At 42.7% G+C, this 20,648-nt stretch overlaps 1 protein-coding gene across 1 annotated transcript; it reads right to left on the bottom strand.

Moving 5' to 3' along the window:
* Positions 1–2,764: 2,764 nt before the first annotated feature.
* psma4 (proteasome 20S subunit alpha 4) lies at positions 2,765–19,954 on the bottom strand. Its single transcript, XM_034236163.1, has 9 exons — positions 19,882–19,954; positions 19,381–19,411; positions 16,618–16,660; positions 10,435–10,597; positions 10,140–10,217; positions 9,943–10,031; positions 7,657–7,787; positions 6,288–6,411; positions 2,765–3,003 (listed from the first exon to the last, which is right to left on the bottom strand). The coding sequence occupies exons 2-9, from the start codon at positions 19,381–19,383 to the stop codon at positions 2,849–2,851; spliced, it is 786 nt and encodes a 261-aa protein (XP_034092054.1). The 5' UTR covers positions 19,384–19,411; positions 19,882–19,954; the 3' UTR covers positions 2,765–2,848.
* Between the last annotated feature and the right edge of the window lie 694 nt (positions 19,955–20,648).

The raw sequence follows: 20,648 nt of genomic DNA, 5'->3' as shown, positions 1-20,648 counted from the left end.
TGCGGCCAGGCAACTGTCAGTCTGAGCGCCTGTGAGTACTATGGGAGGGAGGCGGGGCTCACGGCAGCACCCGCGGCTCGTTAACTGCAGAACAATGTGAGTCTCCAAACACCAGAAAAGTCGCTAATAACACCATTATAAATCGCTAGATTAGTCGTTAGTCGCTTTTGACACAAATAAGTCGCCGGAGGGTTTGGAAATCCGCCAAATTTAACGAACGAGAAAATCGCCAAGTTGGCAACACTGCCTGCCTGTCAACCTTCCATCTGGCGCACAAATTTATCTCGTGCCCTCATTGGTCATGTGCGCGTTCGTGTGTGTTGGAGGAGGGGCTCTGTAAGGAAGTGGCAGATTTTTTCCGGCTGTGTATTTTCAAATTCTAGAGCTGCAGTACATATGCAGGAGCCTGTACGTGGCGCTGTAACTTCCTCCACAAAAGCAGAAGAAGCATGGTTGTCATGGTTGCCCTTCTGTTTATTCTCCGCGGTGGGGGCCGAGGGAACCGGGCAGAGTTTTTCGCCAGTCAACGTGTATTAAAGTTTAAATCTTCCGGACAAAATTATACAAAGAGCTTTAAAACAAATGAATAACGAATCTATATAATGTAATAATAAAATACATGGAGCCTCTCTTTTTCCTCCCTCTCTTCGGACAGCGTCAGTGCAGCAGCTGATCCAGTAATGAGTGACCCGGCCGACAGTAAAAATAAACATATTTATAACTAGTTTAGGTAGTTTGAGAAGTGTCTCCGTCCTGTCAGATTAGACTTCACTCGCGTTTAGGTCCATATCGAGAGAAAGATAAATAATCTGAATTCAGTGTGCAGTTTACTTTGACGCGGGGGTGAGCAGCAGAGGTGGGGAGAGGCGGGGCTATTGCCTCATCATTATCAGAAAATGATCGTATAGGGCGTACACACGGAGCCGTTGGACCCCCCAGAGCGTTGCATATGCCGTTCTATTCACCTTGGGACCCGTTATCGTTTCCGCAGTCGTTTAGTGCCGTATTCGGTCGTCCTCGTGTGGCCGAACGGTCTATATGACACTAAACAGTAACGCAAACGACCGTTTTCGTCCTCGTGTGACCGGGGCCTTAGTTGGAGCCACCTGTGCTAAATTCAACTGATAGGATCCAATTCAGAAAGGCAAACACCTGTCAGAGCAAAACACAATTTTTGAGAAACTTCTTCTGGAGGTAACTTTGGAAAATAAGCCTTTTTTAAAATTTTATTTAGCCTTTATTTTTACAGGTGTAAAATCTCATTGAGACACAAGGTCTCATGTTCAAGAGAGACCTGTCACAGACCATTTACATGCACACAAACATAAATAACAACCTACAAGAAGAAAGAAAGGCCTCTTTAACCCTCTGGAGTCTGAGGGTATTTTCTCGATATTTAGACATTTCCTTAAATCACCTTTTAAATGTACTTCTTATAAAATGGCACCCCATGTGTTACATATCAAAATGTTCAGGACAAATCTCTGGTCTTGCTATAAATGCAAATGACTCACGTTCAGGGCCGTCCCTCTCTACAGGCCGATCACGCAGGCTGCATGGGGCCTCACATTGCGCAGGGGGCCTCACATTGCGCAGGGGGCCTCACATTGCGCAGGGGGCCTCGGTTTATGAGCTCGACTTGTGCGCAGTTCTCAGCGCAGTTCACCCCGGCTGACACGCGAGAGTGAGAGGTGACAAGGGGAGCACGTCTGTAACCCGACACCGTTGCAATGAATCGACATCTGACCAATCACGGCTTTGATACGGCCACTAGTGCAGGTGAAGAGATGTCGGCGAAATTTACTATTTACCTCACTGTATAAAAAAGTAACTGTGTTGATAACAATAAACAGGAATTATATCTGCAGAGTACTTTGTTTCCAAAAAAAATGGTTTCACTCCTGTTGGTTGGGGGGGGGGGCTCATCTCACAATGTCGCTTAGGGCCCCAAGTTGGCCAGGGACGGCCCTGCTCACCTTAGAGCCCTGTGTGATGAGATAAATTGCTTAACATTTGACATCCGATTTTCGGAAAATCATCAAAACTCTTATGAAAACACAATGTCAACAAATGTTTTTGGTGTTTTAGATTTGGTTACCAAAGTCTTAGGATCACAAAAGTAGTGAAATATTTGAATTACACTGTGTATAAATGTGTAATTCATGTCTAAAATAGGTGTTCATCACTCTACTTTCAGAGATATAGAAAATGCTTTCTGAATGCACTGTCAGCACCTTTTTTAAGCTGATATGGCAAACATGTCACCTATTTGTACCCAGGCGTTGTTAACTTCCTCTTTAAATGCATGACGTTACCAAATAATGATCCAAAAAACATTCTAGACATCAACTCAAGAAGAAAACACCTGATGGAAAAACCCAAACTTCCTGTTTTGCAAGGACTGGAAAACAGACAGCAATCCTTACTGAAACTAAATGAAAGTATTCATCATTATGTAACCATGGTGTCCTATTTTACGAGTTTAAAGTATGCATTACACAAGTCATGCAGAATACATTAAGATCATCTGCTCTGTGCTACAGCAGCGGATATTTAGCTCTAATCTAAAATGATCTCAAATGTAAATCCATAAATCATAAAAGTAATGGCAGGGATAAGTATACGTTATATAAAAGTGGGTTGAATCAGTTTCTTTAACATATCTTTAATGCGCAGTTAAAGGATTGAAAAGTAATAAATAACATTTGTTTTTATCGTGAGAGTTTGTTGTGAGGGTTCATTTGACACAGACAAAACGAGTCGATAATTCATCAGGTGAATTTATTGTAGCAAACAACACAAATACAAACAAAGCTCATTCACTCTCACACACAAAACGTCAGCGTCTCTACTTGTCCTTCTCCTTCTGCTCCTTCTCCTTCTTCTCCTTCTCTGCCTTGGCCTCCTCCGCCTCGTGCTTCTTGATCAGCACCTCCACCTCCTTCTGCTTCAGCACTTTGATGACGGTCTTTCCGTTCTCGCGGGTCAGAGTGGCGAGCTCCACTGAAACAAAAAGACACAGACGGTAAGGAACCAGCCGCGGGGAAACGCACTGCGAGCTGACATGTAGCGGAGGAATGTCAGGTGTTATTGTGTAGATATCTGTTGCACGTTGGAACAGGGACGTTGTGACACGATGATCGACTGAGCTGCTTTAAAACAGGTTGGTTAGGTCTCATAGGGTTTAATCCTTTATATATACAGTCTATGGTTTAATCACATGTAGACTCACCCATGTGACCGTGAGAACTGAAGGTAAACAAATAACCCTACATTGAAAACAGCTGGTTTTTACGTTTAGAGTCTCAGACTTTTGGCCATGAAACACATTCGTTTTTCCGAGGCTAACAAAAAACTAAAAGGTCCAGTAATTGTTAGTTTGCAGAAGTCGCATTAAAGTTCTTCAGCTGATGGTTCAGTTTAATTGATGATGGAAATGGTGAGTAATTGGGGGGCAGCAGAAATGGCTTATCATGAAGATATTGTGTGAACTTGTTAGCAAACAATTACCTATTTACACGTCCAGCAAAAAACATTTGCATTTATTCAGTCGTGTTTCTGCCCACCTGATTAATGCAAGTCCAATATTTACTGTTCCTTTCAATTTAGTTGTTTTGCATACATGAAATCCTGAGGAAAATATGTGGCTCTCTAGCTGCCAATTTCTGAATGATAAATCACCTGCCAGTGTCTTCAATAAGTTTATGTGAACACAATGTTCCTTTTCTGACAGCACAAAAATGTTCCTACTAAGCTCTAGGCTAATGAGAATGAATACTCCTGTTTACAAGCATCGGTGCTGCATACTCCGATTCACTCCCTAGTCCTACGCCAGAGGCCTGTACTACGAAGCAGGATTTTCGCTTAGCCGGCTAACTTCAGGGAAAACTCGGGCTTTCCGGTCCTACGAAGCTGGTTCTCTTTTTAGCAGGCTAGATCTCCATGGTAACTTATGCTTAGCGGCTAACCTGGTCGGGACCAGGTTAGGTTGCAGGCTAAGAGCTCAACTCAGTGAAAGCACTGCCTGCTGACCAATCAGAACTCCGTGTGCGGAGTTTAAAGCGATCAAGTCATATTACAGGAGAAAGGAAATACAGAAAAGCTGCCGTTGCAGGAAAGACGGCCGGCAAAAATCACCGACTGTGTGAACGTGAACATTAATAGAATATCACCTCCATCTTCAGAGCAATCTGACTATTATAACATTAGCGTTAAGAAAGCTTACTTAAATATCTGCCACAACATAAGTAACCGGATCAGAGTAACATTAAGTACAGTCCGCAGCATATCACATCTTAATGTATCATATATTTTCTTATCTGAGTCAGCTGAGCCGTATCTGGCCGTGCAACACTCACAGTATCACATTCACATACTGTATGCAGAAGTATTATTTTAAGCAACACATTAAGTTGAGGAAACACTCGAGTCAAATGTAATTAAAGTCAGATCGTGTCTTAGACGGGGCAGTGATATCATAAACCTGTTAATGTACGCATTCAAACACTTGTTCTGTTACCAGCTGTATTCACCTTGCAGGTGCAGCTATGTGGCTTTGATCCTGGATAAAGTGTTTAAGTCATGGATGTTTAAAGTTTAACTTCTTCATACGTCTAATATTAAAGTTCACTTTTCATTCAGGAAGTATGACGCTGCGCTGTCAGTAGCCTACGCTTCTCCATGTTTGTGATTGGTCGAATGCTCCAAATACCACCCCTTTCATGTGAACGCGCACCTAACTAGATAGGACACGGCTGGCTTGAGCGATCCACTTGATAACCAGCGTCGTAGGACCGTTTAGTGAGAGCGCGTATGTTTTGGATTAGGCCAACCGGCTAACTCAAACATATCCAGGTTAGGTTGAACCAGCTTCGTAGTACAGGCCTCTGGGCTTCTCAAACTCCGGACCGAACCCTGTGTCCCATTATAAAAAATAAAAATTATACAAAATAAAATAATAACGTTCTGATTCTGATGTAAATTAATGTATATTTTCTTGTGTCTGACGCGTTGTGAGAATGAGTGTACATATATATTTACTCGTGTGCACGAGTTTGACACGCATTGCAGACTGCAAGTTAACCGCAAGTTTACCTTCACTATCTAATGCTTCCAATGCGTTTGTTGCTGAGGTTCAAGACATTGACTACAGACAAACAGTGCCATTTCTCCCACTAGTTCAAGCCACATTTATGTATTGAATGTGTGTGTGTATACAGGGGCGCCGTTTGCCGGCAGGCAAGTGCTCGGACCAGAAGGGGGCCCCCAAAGAAAGTATATTAAGAAGGTCCACAGCAACGACAACATGAAACACCCTTTAATTTACTGCAACGACATGTCGGGAAACCCCCTCAAGGGGGCCCCATGCATAGCGCCGTAAGAAACTGCTTCTTAATTTCAGTTTCGTTGCTCCGCTCCGGGGGGGATCCGGACCAGTTCTCTCGTTTCAAAATGATTGAAAGTTGGTGTGTTTACCCTGTGGGCTTTCTGTTATGTTGGCTAGTCGGTAAAAAGGCTTAGTGTTGCTAACAGCGTTTAAAAAAAACAATAAAGAAGACTGATGTCTTAATTGGAAAATGCTCCGTTCGGTACGAGGGTTGATTCGGAATATCCAAATGTTAACATGACTCATATCAAATCCAGAATATTACCATTCAGAATAATAGCAGAATTTTGGTCACTGTCTTTCTGCTGTAAACCGTAAAGTAGAGCGTCATAAAAGTGACTGAATCAGCTCTCTCCTCTGTGTGTTTGTCTCCATGAGTCAGCCCCTCATCATCACAGTAATTTGACCTCTCGTTAAGATAAACACATATCACTTTTCGCTGCTTGATTATTGGTTGTCAGACATATGCAGTGTTTTCTGTAAGCTGGTTGTGTGGTTACTGTAAATGTTGTTTTCAGGACTCTTGAAAACGGTATCGTATCTCAAATGAGTGAGACCTTAAAGGTGGGGTAGGTAAGAATGGAGAAACCAGCTGGAGTGCGCTAGAATTTGAAAATACACAACCGGAAAAAATATGCCTCTTCCTTCAGACTTCCTCACAGAGCCCCTCCTCCAACACACACGAACGCGCACATGATCAATGAGGGCACGAGGTAAGTTTGTGCACAGGTGGAAGGCTGACAGGCAGGTAGGCCATCCGGAATATAATAAAAAGTGTATCTGAAGTGAATGACCTACCCCACCTTTAAATTGCTCTAAACATAAATCCACTTTTTTTATTTTATTTATTTTTTAATAAATTGTATAAATGTTTCATATTTCTAACTACTTAAATGTGTACCTTTCTCTGCAGTTAGCTTGCTGACGTCCATGGTTTTATTGAGAACTTTAACGGCCAGAGCCAGGGCACCGGAGAGTGTCATCTCTCCCTCCTTAAAGTCCTGCTTCAGCATGGAGACAGCAGCCTGAGGGGGGGGGGGGGGGGGGAGACAGACACGGTCAAAATCACTCCAACAGTGCACTTCTTGTGATGAGTGCAGAGTACATGCAGGAGGACGTGCTAAACTGCCTCCCATCTGTTTTCTATTGTGGAGATTTCCTTTAAACCTGAATTGATTCTCTTTTCTCAGTCTATCAGTGCCTCCTTTATCTCTGCCCCTGAACGCATCACTGTGTGGAGCTCACTGTGAGGATCAGGTGTGTGTTTCCCCCCAAACTAGACAACCACGCACTCTGGGTATTGAAAAGCCTCCTGGAACAAAGTGTTCTCACAGTCCTTCGAGGAAGCTCCGTTACCCACAATGCTTTATGTTGGCTTCACAGAGATTTGAAAAGCCACCATAAATCGGGACAATAAGCTAAGTAGGACACAGCATGTGTTTACGTGAGTCCACTCCTTTTCTCTTATAGACTGTGTGCAGCAGCGCCCCCTAGTGTCACTCGGGGGCGTTGCTGCACACTCAGCTCTTGTGTGAAGAAACCTTTTCAAGATTCAAGGCTTTTATTGTCATGTGTGCATAGCTACAGTGTAGTTATGACAATGAACATCTTAGGTCACAGGCTCCTCCAACAGGGCAACACAATAAAACTGATACAATAGTGCAAGTAAATAAAATAGAATATAGTAGAAACAGTCTATATACAAGTAATTGGAATATTGATATAAGTTGCAAACAGATGAATGTTATGGATGTTGTTTCAAAAGTTCAGGTGTTTAACAGTCTAATGGCCTGTGGGAGGAAACTGTCCCTGCTGTGTTCAGATCTAAATGGGGCGAAGTCTGCGAGCTAGTTCAGGCAGTCAACTCGAGCACCAATCACACATTACTACCACGTGACGCGCCTCGTCCCTCTGACAACCAACCAAACACATTCTCCTAAACATGCCGCTCTATTTAAACTGCCAGGTCTTCCTGCCTCTGCCTCGCTGTGCTGCTGCTGCCACTGCTGTGTTCACTGGCTATTGCTGCGTTCATGTTCCTGCTGCTGTGTTTCATGGTGCTGCTGCTCGCCTGCCCCCCCCCCCCCAGCTTCCACCTGTAGGCTCGGGGGATAGTTATCTAATCATCACTCAATGTTCTTTGTAAATCTGTGGAGTGATGAGGTCCGAGCCTAGATGCCAAACTATATGCTGCTTCTAATAAACATATTAAGAAACACGCGAGTTGTCTGACTGAACAATATTTCCTTCAGTCCTCCGGTGGTACTCACAGCGCTGTTGTTCCCGATGCAGGTGGCCTTCCAGCCTCCGTAGTTTCCACTCGGGTCGCTCTGGTACAGCTGGAAGCCGTAGTGTTTGTCCCAGCCCATGTAGAGCAGAGACACTCCGAAGGGACGCTTTCCTGTGAGAGGACACACAGTTCAGGTTATTTTATCTTCATTCAGGTCAAATTCTCAAGTATAATTTATAGAAAATACAATTTTAGAAGTTAAGTACTTTCATATATTTACATTTGAATAAGAAAGTACTTTGACATTACATCAGATCACCTGTTGACATCACTTTCCTTGGACCATGTTTTAGATGTTATTACAAAACAAGTATTCCACATTTACTTACGTTGCAACTGATTTTAGTTTTGCTTATTTAAACTTGAAGATTCCCATAATACAAAACAGTAAAGACTTTGTAACAGGAAAAAACAAGGCAATACATTTTAAAGTGCAAGATCGTAGAGGAATATTCCCGTTTATCTCAACCTGGGCTCACTACATTTCTAATTTAATGTTGTGCTCACAATTTACAAGAACATATTACAATAATCTTTTAAAGTGCCAAATGTAAAGACTTTAGATCAGTGTTTCTCAAACTTTTTCATACCAGGGTGGTCCCTGGTTATTATGGTTATTAACCAATAAAAAAACACTTGCGGACCACCTAACTCCACAAATATCCAAAAACAATAGGCCTGCTCACCACTCCAACGGTTTATAACAGCCTACTAATGACAGCTTAACCTTCTCTGTATCGCCTCGTTCACACAATAAATCAATACAAATACAACTACAGATTATATAAGCATTTAGTTCAAATGCGATTCAAAATTCTCTCAGGTTTTACACCTCTTATGAAATGAAGACTACATTTATTACGGAGTTTATGTCCGAGCCAACAGATCATTGGCTACTGAGAGATATGCAAAACACACCGCATGTAGTACGACACAAACCTCCGCTGTGGATTTTCAAAACAAAATACAGTAAAACTCTGGTCGCAGACCCACGTTTAACTCTCTGAGGTCTAACGGCCCGTCTACACTACAGGCGTCGAAAAAGCTTGAAGCTGGGCGTGTCTGAGGCTTGGCGATTTTTTGCGAGCAACGCGACCAACAACCAATCACATGAATCTCCCGCCCCCGACATACAAAGCAATAGCAATGTTAAAACAAAGTAAACTGGATATAAAATCCCCACACAGGCGAAAACCTACCAGTTTCACCCACTGTCTCTGCCTCCTCCCTCCATGCCTCGCTCCTCCGGTTTGTATCCCGGTAGATGAACAGAGACTGATCATACAGCACCGGGTGATTCACTACCGCTATAATGTATTTTCCCTCCATTTTTTTGAATATGAGGAAATGACCTGCGCAGTCTCTCCCAGCATACACGCGGTTTGATTGGCTAGCTCTTGTACTGGCAGATTTGCATAAACGGGATTTCATTGGCTGACGCCAGCTTCGAGCCTCAAAAGTTGAACAATGTTCAACTTTTGACGCCGATAGACGCTCGCGATGCTTGCAACGCCTTGCCATGCTACCCACAATGCAGTTCGGCGAAGTTTGAAAATATCACCCCATTCAAATGAATGGGCGAAGCGTTGAAAGCATTTTTTGACGCCTGTAGTGTAGACGGGCCGTAAGCCCTTTTTCACATGTTGGGCTCGCCTGGGCTTTTTTTGTAAAAATGCTATTAAAACATGAACCTTGGTGACCATCGGGCTGGCCTGCATGGTCTGCCTACAAAACAAATAAAAAACGTATATTCAGCCCCAACAACAGCCTCTGATCATCAACAGACTTCATTGGATATTATAATCTCTATCTCACTCCTAAAACATCTAAATCTACTTCCAGCATGGATAAATGTTCACGAAATACATCCATTGTTTTGAAAAACAAAAACACATCGTTTTTCTAGAACAGATTACAAATCGCCTGAAAATGGTACAAACAAGTGGCAACATGTGTGACGAAGGTGTTGCGCTGGGCTATATCATGCAATCGAAAGTGAAACTTAAGCTCGCTTCATTGCGGAGATATTCCCACGAGAGTGCGGAAAACTTAAATGTATTTATTTATTTCAAATGTGACACACTTTGAGAAGCACTGTATTAGATTGACAATTATTAGACAAATAGAAAACAGTTTGCTAAATATTTAAAAAGCATAATTTAGCCACTGTATAGATCCTCTCAAAGGATGATCTCAATCTCATCAGGATCTGAACGGCATGTAGATTAAATATTCTTCTGTTCAGATGTAAGGTGCTGCTCTGTACCTCCAAACTGAGTGTAGGCCTGTTTGATGTCACACAGCGCCGTGACCAGCTGCTCGCAGGGGATCGGCTCCTGGTACTGCAGCAGGTACCTGAAACACACCGATCATCACACTTATATCCACACTTTAATTTTGTCCCATAAAACACAATTGGCAGCAGCACAAATGTAGAAGATGGTCTTTCTGCCTGGATCTTACCTCTGTGCTATAAGTCTCAGCTCATTGGTCAGAACGTTGGCATCTGAAGTGATTCCTGCAACGCTGCACGCCATGTCTCTGCAAGGAAATGGAAAGAACATCAGAATAAAAGCTAAATTGCAGCGTCTATATATTTGATAATGTAATTGCGTAACAAAGGGCAGGCAACTGCATATGGTTAAAAAAAAGATATGTTATTAAAAGTCGAATGAGATGCCTTTCCAAAGTTGAAGATCTGTAGAACTTGCACACGAATAGAATTTTAAGACTTTAGTTTGAAGCAGAAGTCACTCACTCGTTTAGTTTGTAGATTTTCTCTGAGAAAAACACTTCGTCCAGCAGCTTGTGAATGTTCCTCCTCTCTGCAGCCAGCAGGACTCCGTCATTGGCTAAAATGCCCAGGCAGGTGCCGGCGTGACCAATGGCCTCCATGGCATACTCCACCTGATACAGACGGCCTGAAAATAACAACACAGAGCTGTGAGGATCAGGACGTGAGCAATCGGCACTAAGAGGCGAGACTTTAAAAGAATGTGCTGCATGCTCCTTCTTTAAACGAGTAAAGGTTGAATGAAAAATGTATTAAAAAGGTCCCCTATTATACTGTTTTTCATCAATATATTATAAGTCTCAGATATATACAGAACATGTCTCTGATTGGCTGAAACACCAAACAGATCATTGCAGCATTACCCATAATCCCCTCTGTTTCAGCCCTGTTTCCAAAGTGCTGATTCTCTGTCTGTTACTTTAGATGAAAATAAGGAGCCCCTCCCCACGCCCCTCTGACAGAGACTTGGTTAAAAAGAACACAATAGACCAGGGGTTCCCAACCCAGCATAGGCGGCGCGTGAGGCTCAGGTTTGGGAAGGCTAAATAACTTTTTTTTCATCTTACGCTGCCCGGCTCCGAAGACGCCGACGTGTCGCACTTATCATTCATATCACACTGATATCACATCATCAATCAGATCATCGATATCACAATATTTCCTTATCTGAGTCAGCTTCTCGAGCCGTATCTGGCCGTGCAACACTTAGTTACATTGTCACATATACTGTATGCAGACGTATTATTTTAAGCAACACATTAAGTTGACGAAACACTCAACTCAAATGTAATAAAGTCAGACCCCCTCGTGTCTTAGACGGGGCAGTGATATCATAAAACTGTTGTACGCTTTCAAACACTCGGTAGTTTATTTCTTAACGAGTTGTTCTGTATTCTCCTTGCAGGTGCAACTCTGTGGCTTGTATCCTGGATTATATGTTTAAATCATGGATGTTTAAAGTTCATATTTGTCTAATATTAGTTTACTTTTCATTAATGAAGTATGACGCTGTATTGTCAGTACACTTGTCCCTGTTTGTGATTGGTCAAATGTAGCTAACCCCGCCCCTTTCACGTGAACACGCTCTCAGCTGGAGAGAGAAACCCTGGCTTGATTTACCGAGTTGATATTAACCAGGTCGTAGGACCGCTTAGCGAGATCTCGTTTGTTAGGGTTAGTTAACACCTCCCCTGCCGCGGAGGTGTTACTGCCGGGCCGCGAAATAGCTGTGAGTTTATCGTAATATTTGCAGAATTATAAATATATAAAAATATTTTATCATGATATTTTTTTCAAAAAGTGTTTAATGTTCGCACCTATACCAGTCATATTATTTCATCCAGTAGCCTAGTTAATCTTTCACCAGAAAACCGTTGAAAATGGCTTTTATGATTCAACCTGGTCTCAGCCTCTTGTGCGCACGAGAAAGTTACCGGTGTGCCAAGTAGGAAGAGGAGCGCACAGGAGACAACCGTTTCATTGCAGACTGTTATGTTTATGTGGGGAAATGGCAGTGCATACATTATTTGAGATATATTTCAAACTCGGACTTCATTTTAAGGACATGTCGGCCAGGGGTGTAGAGCTATATGTTTATTTTATTAGCTTTTCTTTTTAATGACTGATTTTAAATGCCATTTTCTTAATGTCTTTCATTTTTTTTGTAAAGCACTTTGAATTGCCTTGTGTTGAAAAGTGCTATATAAATAAACTTGCCTTGCCTTTGTTTAAGCACCGGATTGGCAAAACAGGTGTAAACCAGTCTGCCTTGATCTATGAATGTCCAGGACTCTGCTGCCCGTAGCTGTTTTATAGAAGGAAAACCTCCTTCACTTCATGAAATGGCTGCAGGCAGCATCAGGAGGCAGCGGGACGTATACTCAGCTTCTGAGAAGTGCAGCACCAGCGCGCCGAGAGCTGTGCCTTTTTACGCACCGCCTTCGCTGTGTTTACCTTCATCAGAACAAGTGACTGCAGGCTGCTACGTGTTAACCACACACACCTCTACACACATCGAACTGCCAGATTACTCCCCCTTTTATTAGTTTTATGATGTGTGTGTGCACTTGTGTGTGTGCTCTGCTCAGCTCTGTGTTTGTGTCTGTCCGACACCGGCATTTGTTTTCAAATGACCATGAACAGTAATTTACACACATCTGGCTAACTCCATAGGTATATGCGGGTGTTCCCAAAATAAATTAGTTTAATCTTAATCTCGATGTAGTGCTAAATGCTGTCGGACGTGCACCGGAACGAACGTCACTATCATAATATCTTCTGAAAACAAATGCCAGTGACACACACACACTTCATAATGCGCCTTCTCCTCGTTTTCCCATCACTGGATTATCCGTAAATCATACAAACAAAACCAAAACGTTGATTTATCTGTTTTCCCATTTTGGTTTAAAAACTGAATAACGTCGGTTTTTTGGATTTCCGAAAAACCAAAAAACGACACCGGTTCTTTTTTAAACGTTGTTAATATGTTTTGGATGCATATTGTTCTAGTATTTGTTCAGGCTGTTACATACAATTAGCCTCTGTTGCTACCTGCTGGTGAGTAAATATTAAAATCAGTTAAAATTGACAACCGTCGTTCCACGACCAGGACGGAATCCGCATTGTTCCTCCTCAATCTGAGGTTCGACAATCGGCCTGACCCTCCTTTCGAGTACCTTAGAGTAAACTTTCCCGGGGAGGCTGAGTAGTGTGATGCCTCTGTAATTGGCACACACCCTCTGATCCCCCTTTTTAAAAAGGGGAACCACCACCCCGGTCTGCCACTCCTTCGGTACCGTTTCCGACTTCCACGCAACGTTGATGAGACGTGTCAACCATGACAGTCCCTCAACACCCAGAGCCTTCAGCATTTCCGGGCGGATCTCATCCACCCCCGGGGCTTTGCCACTGTGGAGTTGTTTGACGACCTCAGTGACCTCCCCCCGGGAGATTGGTGTTGATCCCCCGTCATACTCCAGCTCTGCCTCTAACATAGAGGGCGGAGTTGTCAGGTTAAGGAGTTCCTCAAAGTGTTCCTTCCAACGCCCTAACACTCCATCAGTTGAGGTCAACAACGTCCCATCCTTACTGTACACAGCTTGGATGGTTCCCTGCTTCCTCCTCCTGAGGTGTCGGACAGTTTTCCAGAACAACTTTGGTGCCGCCCGAAAGTCCTTCTCCATGTCTTCTCCGAACTTCTCCCACATCCGCTGCTTTGCCTCGGCCACAGATGAGGCTGCTGCCCTTTGGGCCTGTCGGTACCTTGCAACTGCCTCGGGAGTCCCCCGGGATAACAAATCCCTGAAGGCCTCCTTCTTCAGTCGGACGGCTTCCCTGACCACCGGTGTCCACCAGGAGGTTCGAGGGTTACCGCCCCTTGAGGCACCTAGGACCTTGAGACCACAGCTCCCCGCCGCGGCTTCGGCAATAGAGGCTTTGAACACCGACCACTCTGGTTCAATGTCCCAAACCTCCACAGGAATGCCCGAAAAGCTCTGCCGGAGGTGTGAGTTGAAGGCCTCCTGAACTTGGGCCTCCTCCAGATGTTCCCAGTTCACCCGAACTACACGTTTGGGCTTACCAGGTCTATCCAGAGGCTTCCCCCGCCACTCGACCCAACTCACCACCAGATGGTGATCAGTTGACAACTCCGTCCCTCTCTTTACCCGAGTGTCCAAAACATACGGCCTCAGGTCCGATGATACGATAACGAAATCGATCATGGACCTTCTGCCTAGGGTGCTCTTGTACCACGTACACTTATGAGCATCCTTATGTTCGAACATGGTGTTTGTTATGGCCAATCCATGACTAGCACAGAAGTCCAGTAACAAACCACCACTCCGGTTCAGATCAGGGGTGCCGTTCCTCCCAATCACGCCCCTCCAAGTGTCTCCATCATTGCCCACATGTGCGTTGAAGTCTCCCAGCAAGATTAAAGAGTCCCCTTCAGGAGCCCCATACAGCACTCTTTCCAGGGTCTCCAAGAAGGCCGTATACTCTGAACTGCTGTTTGGTGCATAAGCACACACAACAGTCAGAGTTTTCCCCCCCCATAACCCGCAGGCGTAGGGAGGCGACCCTCTCGTCCACTGGGGTAAACTCCAACAACGAAGCACCGAACCGGGGACTTGTGAGAAGCGGAGGTGTTGCCCACGTTGCCTTTTCGGGCTGGGCCCGGCCGGGCTCCGTGGCAAGCCCGGCCACCAGACGCTCGCCGACGAGTCCTCCTTCTGGGCCTGGCTCCAGAAGGGGACCCCGGGCTTCCTCCGGGCCGTGTATCCTCACTTCTTGTTTTTTCTTTCATGAGGTCTTCTGAACCAATCTTAGTCTGGCCCCTTGCCTGAGACCAATTTGCCATGGGAGACCCTACCAGGAACACAATGTTCCAGACAACGCAGCCCCCAGGTTCATCAGGGCACACAAACCTCTCTACCACGGTAAGGTGCTGGTACTTCAGAGGTTGAATCTCGAATTGCAAACCACGGCCCGTAAAACTCGGAAACGTTTTTGTGAAGCCGTTATTTTATTTGCTCGCATTAGCATTATTAGCATTAGCATTAGCCCCGCGCACCAACGCAGAGAGACTAACTTATGGCAACAAAAAAAAAAACATGGGAGCGGTGGAGATGAGGTGTCGGCATTCTGGCGATTTACTCGGAAGGCTTCAGTAGAAGCTAACTCCGGGGAATTCGGGTGGCAGTATACGCCGTGAAGTTGTTTGCGGCCTGCCAGTAAACCCAAAGCAGAAGAAGAAGTGACGTCAGCGGCTTCATTTGCGTAATCTTCCCTCAGGGAACTTATTTTGGTGTGAACGCGATCTGCTCTTTAGTTCCATGGGGGGTACTAAGTGCTGGGTACTAATGCCCCGGCCACACGAGGACGCAAACGGCTAAACGCATAGGATTAACGCAAACGCAAAAAAGCTTCCGTCCACACGCAATAGTCATCCGGATAGTGTCTGTCCACACGAGACCGCTCCGTTTAGCTCCAACCGCTGGAGAAGCTGCAGTACATATGCAGGAGCCTGTACGTGGCGCTGTAACTTCCTCCACAAAAGCAGCGAAGAAGCATGGTTGCCCTTCTGTTTATTCTCCGCGGTGGGGGCCGAGGGAACCGGGCAGAGTTTTTCGCCAGTCAACGTGTATTAAAGTTTAAATCTTCCGACAAAATTATAAAAGTGCCGGTCAAAGGTCTTCTTTGTTATTTATTGAGCTTTAAAACAAATGAATAACGAATCTATATAATATAATAATAAAATACATGGAGCCTCTCTTTTTCCTCCCTCTCTTCGGACAGCGTCAGTGCAGCAGCTGATCCAGTAATGAGTGACCCGGCCGACAGTAAAAATAAACATATATATAACTAGTTTAGGTAGTTTGAGAGGTGTCTCCGTCCTGTCAGATTAGACTTCACTCGCGTTTAGGTCCATATCGAGAGAAAGATAAATAATCTGAATTCAGTGTGCAGTTTACTTTGACGCGGGGGTGAGCAGCAGAGGTGGGGAGAGGCGGGGCTATTGCCTCATCATTATCAGAAAATGATCGTATAGGGCGTACACACGGAGCCGTTTGACCCCCCAGAGCGTTGCGTATGCCGTTCTATCCACCTTGGGACCCGTTATCATTTCCGCAGTCGTTTAGTGCCGTATTCGGTCGTCCTCGTGTGGCCGAACGGTCTATATGACACTAAACAGTAACGCAAACGACCGTTTTCGTCCTCGTGTGGCCGGGGCATGAGTGCTGGGAACTAAGTACTTGGTGTGAAAGCGGCTAATGGTGCTCTAGGAGGAGATTCAGGTGATAAGGTGGGGGGGGGGGGGGGGGGGGGGGGTTACCTTGGTTGGTGATTGGCTAATGGTTACACAAGCCAAAGCATCGTTATGACATCATAAAGTGGCCAAAATCTGATCAGCTCATTTTCAGACAGGTTTTTATAGAAATGGATCAAGACAAAAAGTGAATCTTTTTTCCTGAAACTTTCAGAATCTCTTTCCACAGAGGGGACACATGTTGATGTGGAAGAGACATGGAAACGTGGATTTTGCATAATAGGTGACCTTTAAAATAAAATAAGGATGAACTAAAGAAACCCCTGATCCTTCACACAGTAAACAACATGCAGCATTATCTAAAAGGCTCTTACCCTCCGGTGAGAAGATGGTTGTTCTTGAATCATATCGACGGGACTGAAAGGAAACAGAAAAAACATGAAAACTAACTTACTTATCTTTAAAATGAAGAAGATGACAGAGGCAATAAGGACCATTTTGTCTTCGGACTTCTCCAGGGACAAGTACTGTAAGCTTGCTTTAAGAAGTATATATTTCAACCTTCAACTTGTGGTCTTGACTTGAAATTGGTGGATACATATAAATAATGAAGAGTCTTCCACAAAGGAATAATTTGAACCTTTATGTTGAGATCTTTTGAGGAATGTACACACTTTGAGTTATGCAGCATCTTCATGACAAGCTATTTTAGCTTTGTTGTAGACAAATAACTGAAATGTGTTTTTTATTTTACAAAGCCCAGGTCAAAAACAAGACCATTGTGATCTTCTGAAGAGACGGACAACAGGGGGACATCAGCTGTTTGTTTTCATGGCTCGAGTCTAAACTAAACCAAGTCGTCAAGGAGCTGAGTTTCTGCATATGAAAGTATTCCAAATCAGGAGTAAAAAAAAATCTGATTTCCTTTGATTTGTGCTGCATTCAAAAAACATTTGAGTCAATTGCATCTGCAGTGTGACGGACATTCAACGTTTAGTTTTACGAGGCTGACGTCGTCTCTTTATCAACTTGCTGTTGTGAATCAGGTGAAGTATCCGTTTGTCAAGTTGGTTTCTGTTTTCGTTTTTTTGGATTAATTAAATCGATAATAATAATAACGAAACTGTGACACAAAGCAACAATTAGCAGGAACGTATTAAATGGTGGCACGTCACACATTTATTGGAAGTGAGACAGGTGTTAGTGTGTCATCTCAGGTGGAGCGTGAGAGTCTGGAGTCTCAATCCTGAAGAAAAATGTTTCCATTTCCACTAGGAATTTTCGCAACGAGTTTGGTTGTGAAATGTCAAATTGTCGCACACTCTTCAAACTTTTAAGTCCCGCCTAAAGACCCACCTCTTTTCCCTCGCTTTCGAGTCAGTCTGAGCTATGCTTTACCTATTTGTATTCTTGTAATATTATATTTTGTTATAATGATATGTTTGCACTTTGGCAAACCCTCTGTTTTTAAAATGTGCTATAGAAATAAAGTGGATTGGATTGAAATACTGTATCCTTCATTTATTTTACTAGCCCAAAAGTAATCTTGGTTCCAAAAAACAAACAAAAATCAGAAAGGAATTGTTTGTCTCTTACAGTAAAACAACCATTAAGGAAACGACTTCCAAAATCTTACAAACACCACCAATAGTGCTGTTTTGGGGTCATTGATGATACTGCTTTCATCCGGGGTTTTTTACATTTTAAGTTATAAAACAAATCAAGTTTTATTTATATAGCACATTTCTAAACGATTTTTGGTCGAGCCAAAGTGCTGTACTGTAAAGAGGCTCAGTCATTGGTACACGTTTATTTATAAAGCTTTGTTGGGTAAACTCCCGTATTATATCTGCTCTCTGATAACACAGAGAGTTGAAAGCAGCTATTGTCTGAGATCGCATGATGTAGTATTGTTAGATGTGCCAAGAGCAAGGACTGTCTTAGGTAAGACAGCTTTTATGTGCGCAGCTCCATTTGCTTGGAACAATCTTCAGCAAGAATTGAAACTGAGCAATCTCATTCCTCTGCATGTTTTTAAAGCTAGGCTAAATGAAATGCTCGTTGATACTATGGGCACTTGTAAATGTCTATAACTATGTAAATGTATCCTGTAAATATAATGTATGATGTCCTTTATTGTTTTATGTTTCATGTGGAACCTATATGCTGCAGGTCTCCCTTGAAAAAGAGATCTATGATCTCAATGGGACCAATCTCGTTAAATAAAGGTTTGAAATGAAATGAAATGTACATATAATAAAAATCAACAGCACAGATTGCTCAGAATATCAGTATGAGAAAAAACGACACCCTCTATCCTTAGACCCTCACATCGTACAAGGAAAAAACTTCCGAACAAAAACAAAACAAGATACAATTGCCTTCTTTCATTGCACATTCATCAGGAATCTGTGAGTTAGATTAAAATAATCGAGAAGCAAGGGGGGGAAATGTAATATTGGCTGACTAACTAGAAGTCCTAGAAAAGACAACTTAAACTTAACTAATGTGCATTTAAAAAAGAGGAATGGGGTACAGGAATCCGTTTTGGTTTCAAGACCCAGGTTCACGGAGGATACCAAAAAAGTCCTAGAAAGACAAGGTAAACGTAACTATGTGCATTCAAAAATAAAAAAAGAGGAATAGTTTCGGTGAATACTAAAAAGGTACCATGGGGTCAGATTAGAATTTTATAAAAGGGGGTTCGTTTAGCATGAAACACTTGAAATAACTAAAGGACAAATTAAACTAGAAAGAAAGTGAGGTGAAAGAAAACTATTTCTGCTAAAATGTTAGCAATGATTGAGAGTCAGACCTAAACATTTCAGTTGTGTGTATCTCACACTGCTCTGTAACTTTTATTCATGTATCTTTGCTTTTAAATTAGTGTTTTTAAATGTCATTTTAATGTAAATCACTTTGAATTGCCTTGTGTTGAAATGTGCTATATAAATAAACTTGCCTTGCCTAACTAAATATACTGATATCTATCAATATATGTCAAACTCTACATTTCCAGAGGACATCAGCAGTTGTCCTGGCTTGAGTCTAAACTAACCCCCTTGTCAAGGAGCTGGTTTGGTTTTTGTTTTTATCTCACATCATTAATACAACTCAAAATTAAACATTTAACTCACCATTTTTGCAGCCGGCAGTCAAACTCTTCCACTGTAAAATAAATAAACACACATTTAAAGAGATAAAGAGATTATCTCTACAAAAGTAGTGAAGCTAACTGAAGCTAACAGTTAGCTAAAAACATTTAGCAGCAGATTCGCTTGGTCATCTGCGGCTGGTTGTGAAAGTGAAAGAGATAAAACAAAGGCTTAAAACAATCGTAACAAACAAGCTAGCTAACCACTACTAAACAATTACATGAGTAAGTAATAAACTCTGATATTATGTTATATTGTTCATGTTTAATATGCTTTAATAAAAGGCTCGTGCGTAGCTGTTGATACAAACGGAGATGAATCAACAAAAATCTAGACCCCCTTCTGGGCTGGTTTCTTAAACACATAGGTAGATAGCGACTAGATATGTGTATTATAATGTCACACACAGACCAATAAAGAAGACTATTACGGTAGATTAAGACAGTGTTATGATCTTATTTTGTAAAAAATTAAAATGCTTACCGCTTAGAGAGCTTTCTGTATGGCGCGATGTAATGACGTCACCGAAAAGCGTTGTGTCGACGACATATAGGCGCGACACTTTATCTGTTTATGTATTTAGTTATTCGTTTATTTTCGTAATAAAATAGAACATTTGTATCAGAACATGTCTGTATTCACGCAGGGGAAATAAAGTTGCTGAAAGACCGTGTTATGTATTTTAAATGCAGATGTAATGAAAAGGTGAATCAAAGTAAAAGCAGATCTATATATTACAACTGGTATTTTAATTTGCAACCTGTGGTTTCTGTTTTGATTTATTTCTACTGTCTTCTTTAGATATAACAAAAGCTCAAGTCTCTTTGGCAGTGGGAGAGCAGGATGTGTATTTTTGTAATGAATTGTTTTTACCACCAGGGGGCCCCCGTCTCTTGAGTGTGTGGTCAAATAAAGCCAACTTACTTTCACTTCAAAGTGGGATACTGCACCCTGTTTGAAAACACTTTATAAAACTGACAGTGGAGAATCATCTTTAGTGTGTGTGAAGTAAATCAGGAGTTTAGCTGAGCCTGACCTCTCTGGTCAGCTGCTGCTGGTGTTGCTGCATGATTATATCTGAGTTGGTACTGAAACAGAAGAGTTCATTTTTACCAAAGTGAATTAATCTAAAAGAAACACATCTTGATCCGAGGGATTTATCCTGCTGACATTTTCTGAATCCTATTCAATCCTGAACACACATTTTACTAAAACATAAGAGGGGCCAAGAGGGAGGCTGTGGCTCAGGG

This window comes from Gymnodraco acuticeps, unplaced genomic scaffold (genome assembly GCF_902827175.1).
Source record: "Gymnodraco acuticeps unplaced genomic scaffold, fGymAcu1.1, whole genome shotgun sequence".
NCBI classification, from domain to species: domain Eukaryota; kingdom Metazoa; phylum Chordata; class Actinopteri; order Perciformes; family Bathydraconidae; genus Gymnodraco; species Gymnodraco acuticeps.
Note: the sequence above shows the minus strand (reverse complement) of the source record. Positions and strands in the feature narration are given on the sequence as shown.

Coding starts and splice junctions, on each gene's coding strand:
- psma4 (XM_034236163.1), bottom strand. Junction 10,032..10,139: donor CTGAGACTTATAGCACAGAG/GTAAGATCCAGG, acceptor GGTGTGTTTCAG/GTACCTGCTGCAGTACCAGG. Junction 7,788..9,942: donor GGCCTACACTCAGTTTGGAG/GTACAGAGCAGC, acceptor GTCCTCTCACAG/GAAAGCGTCCCTTCGGAGTG.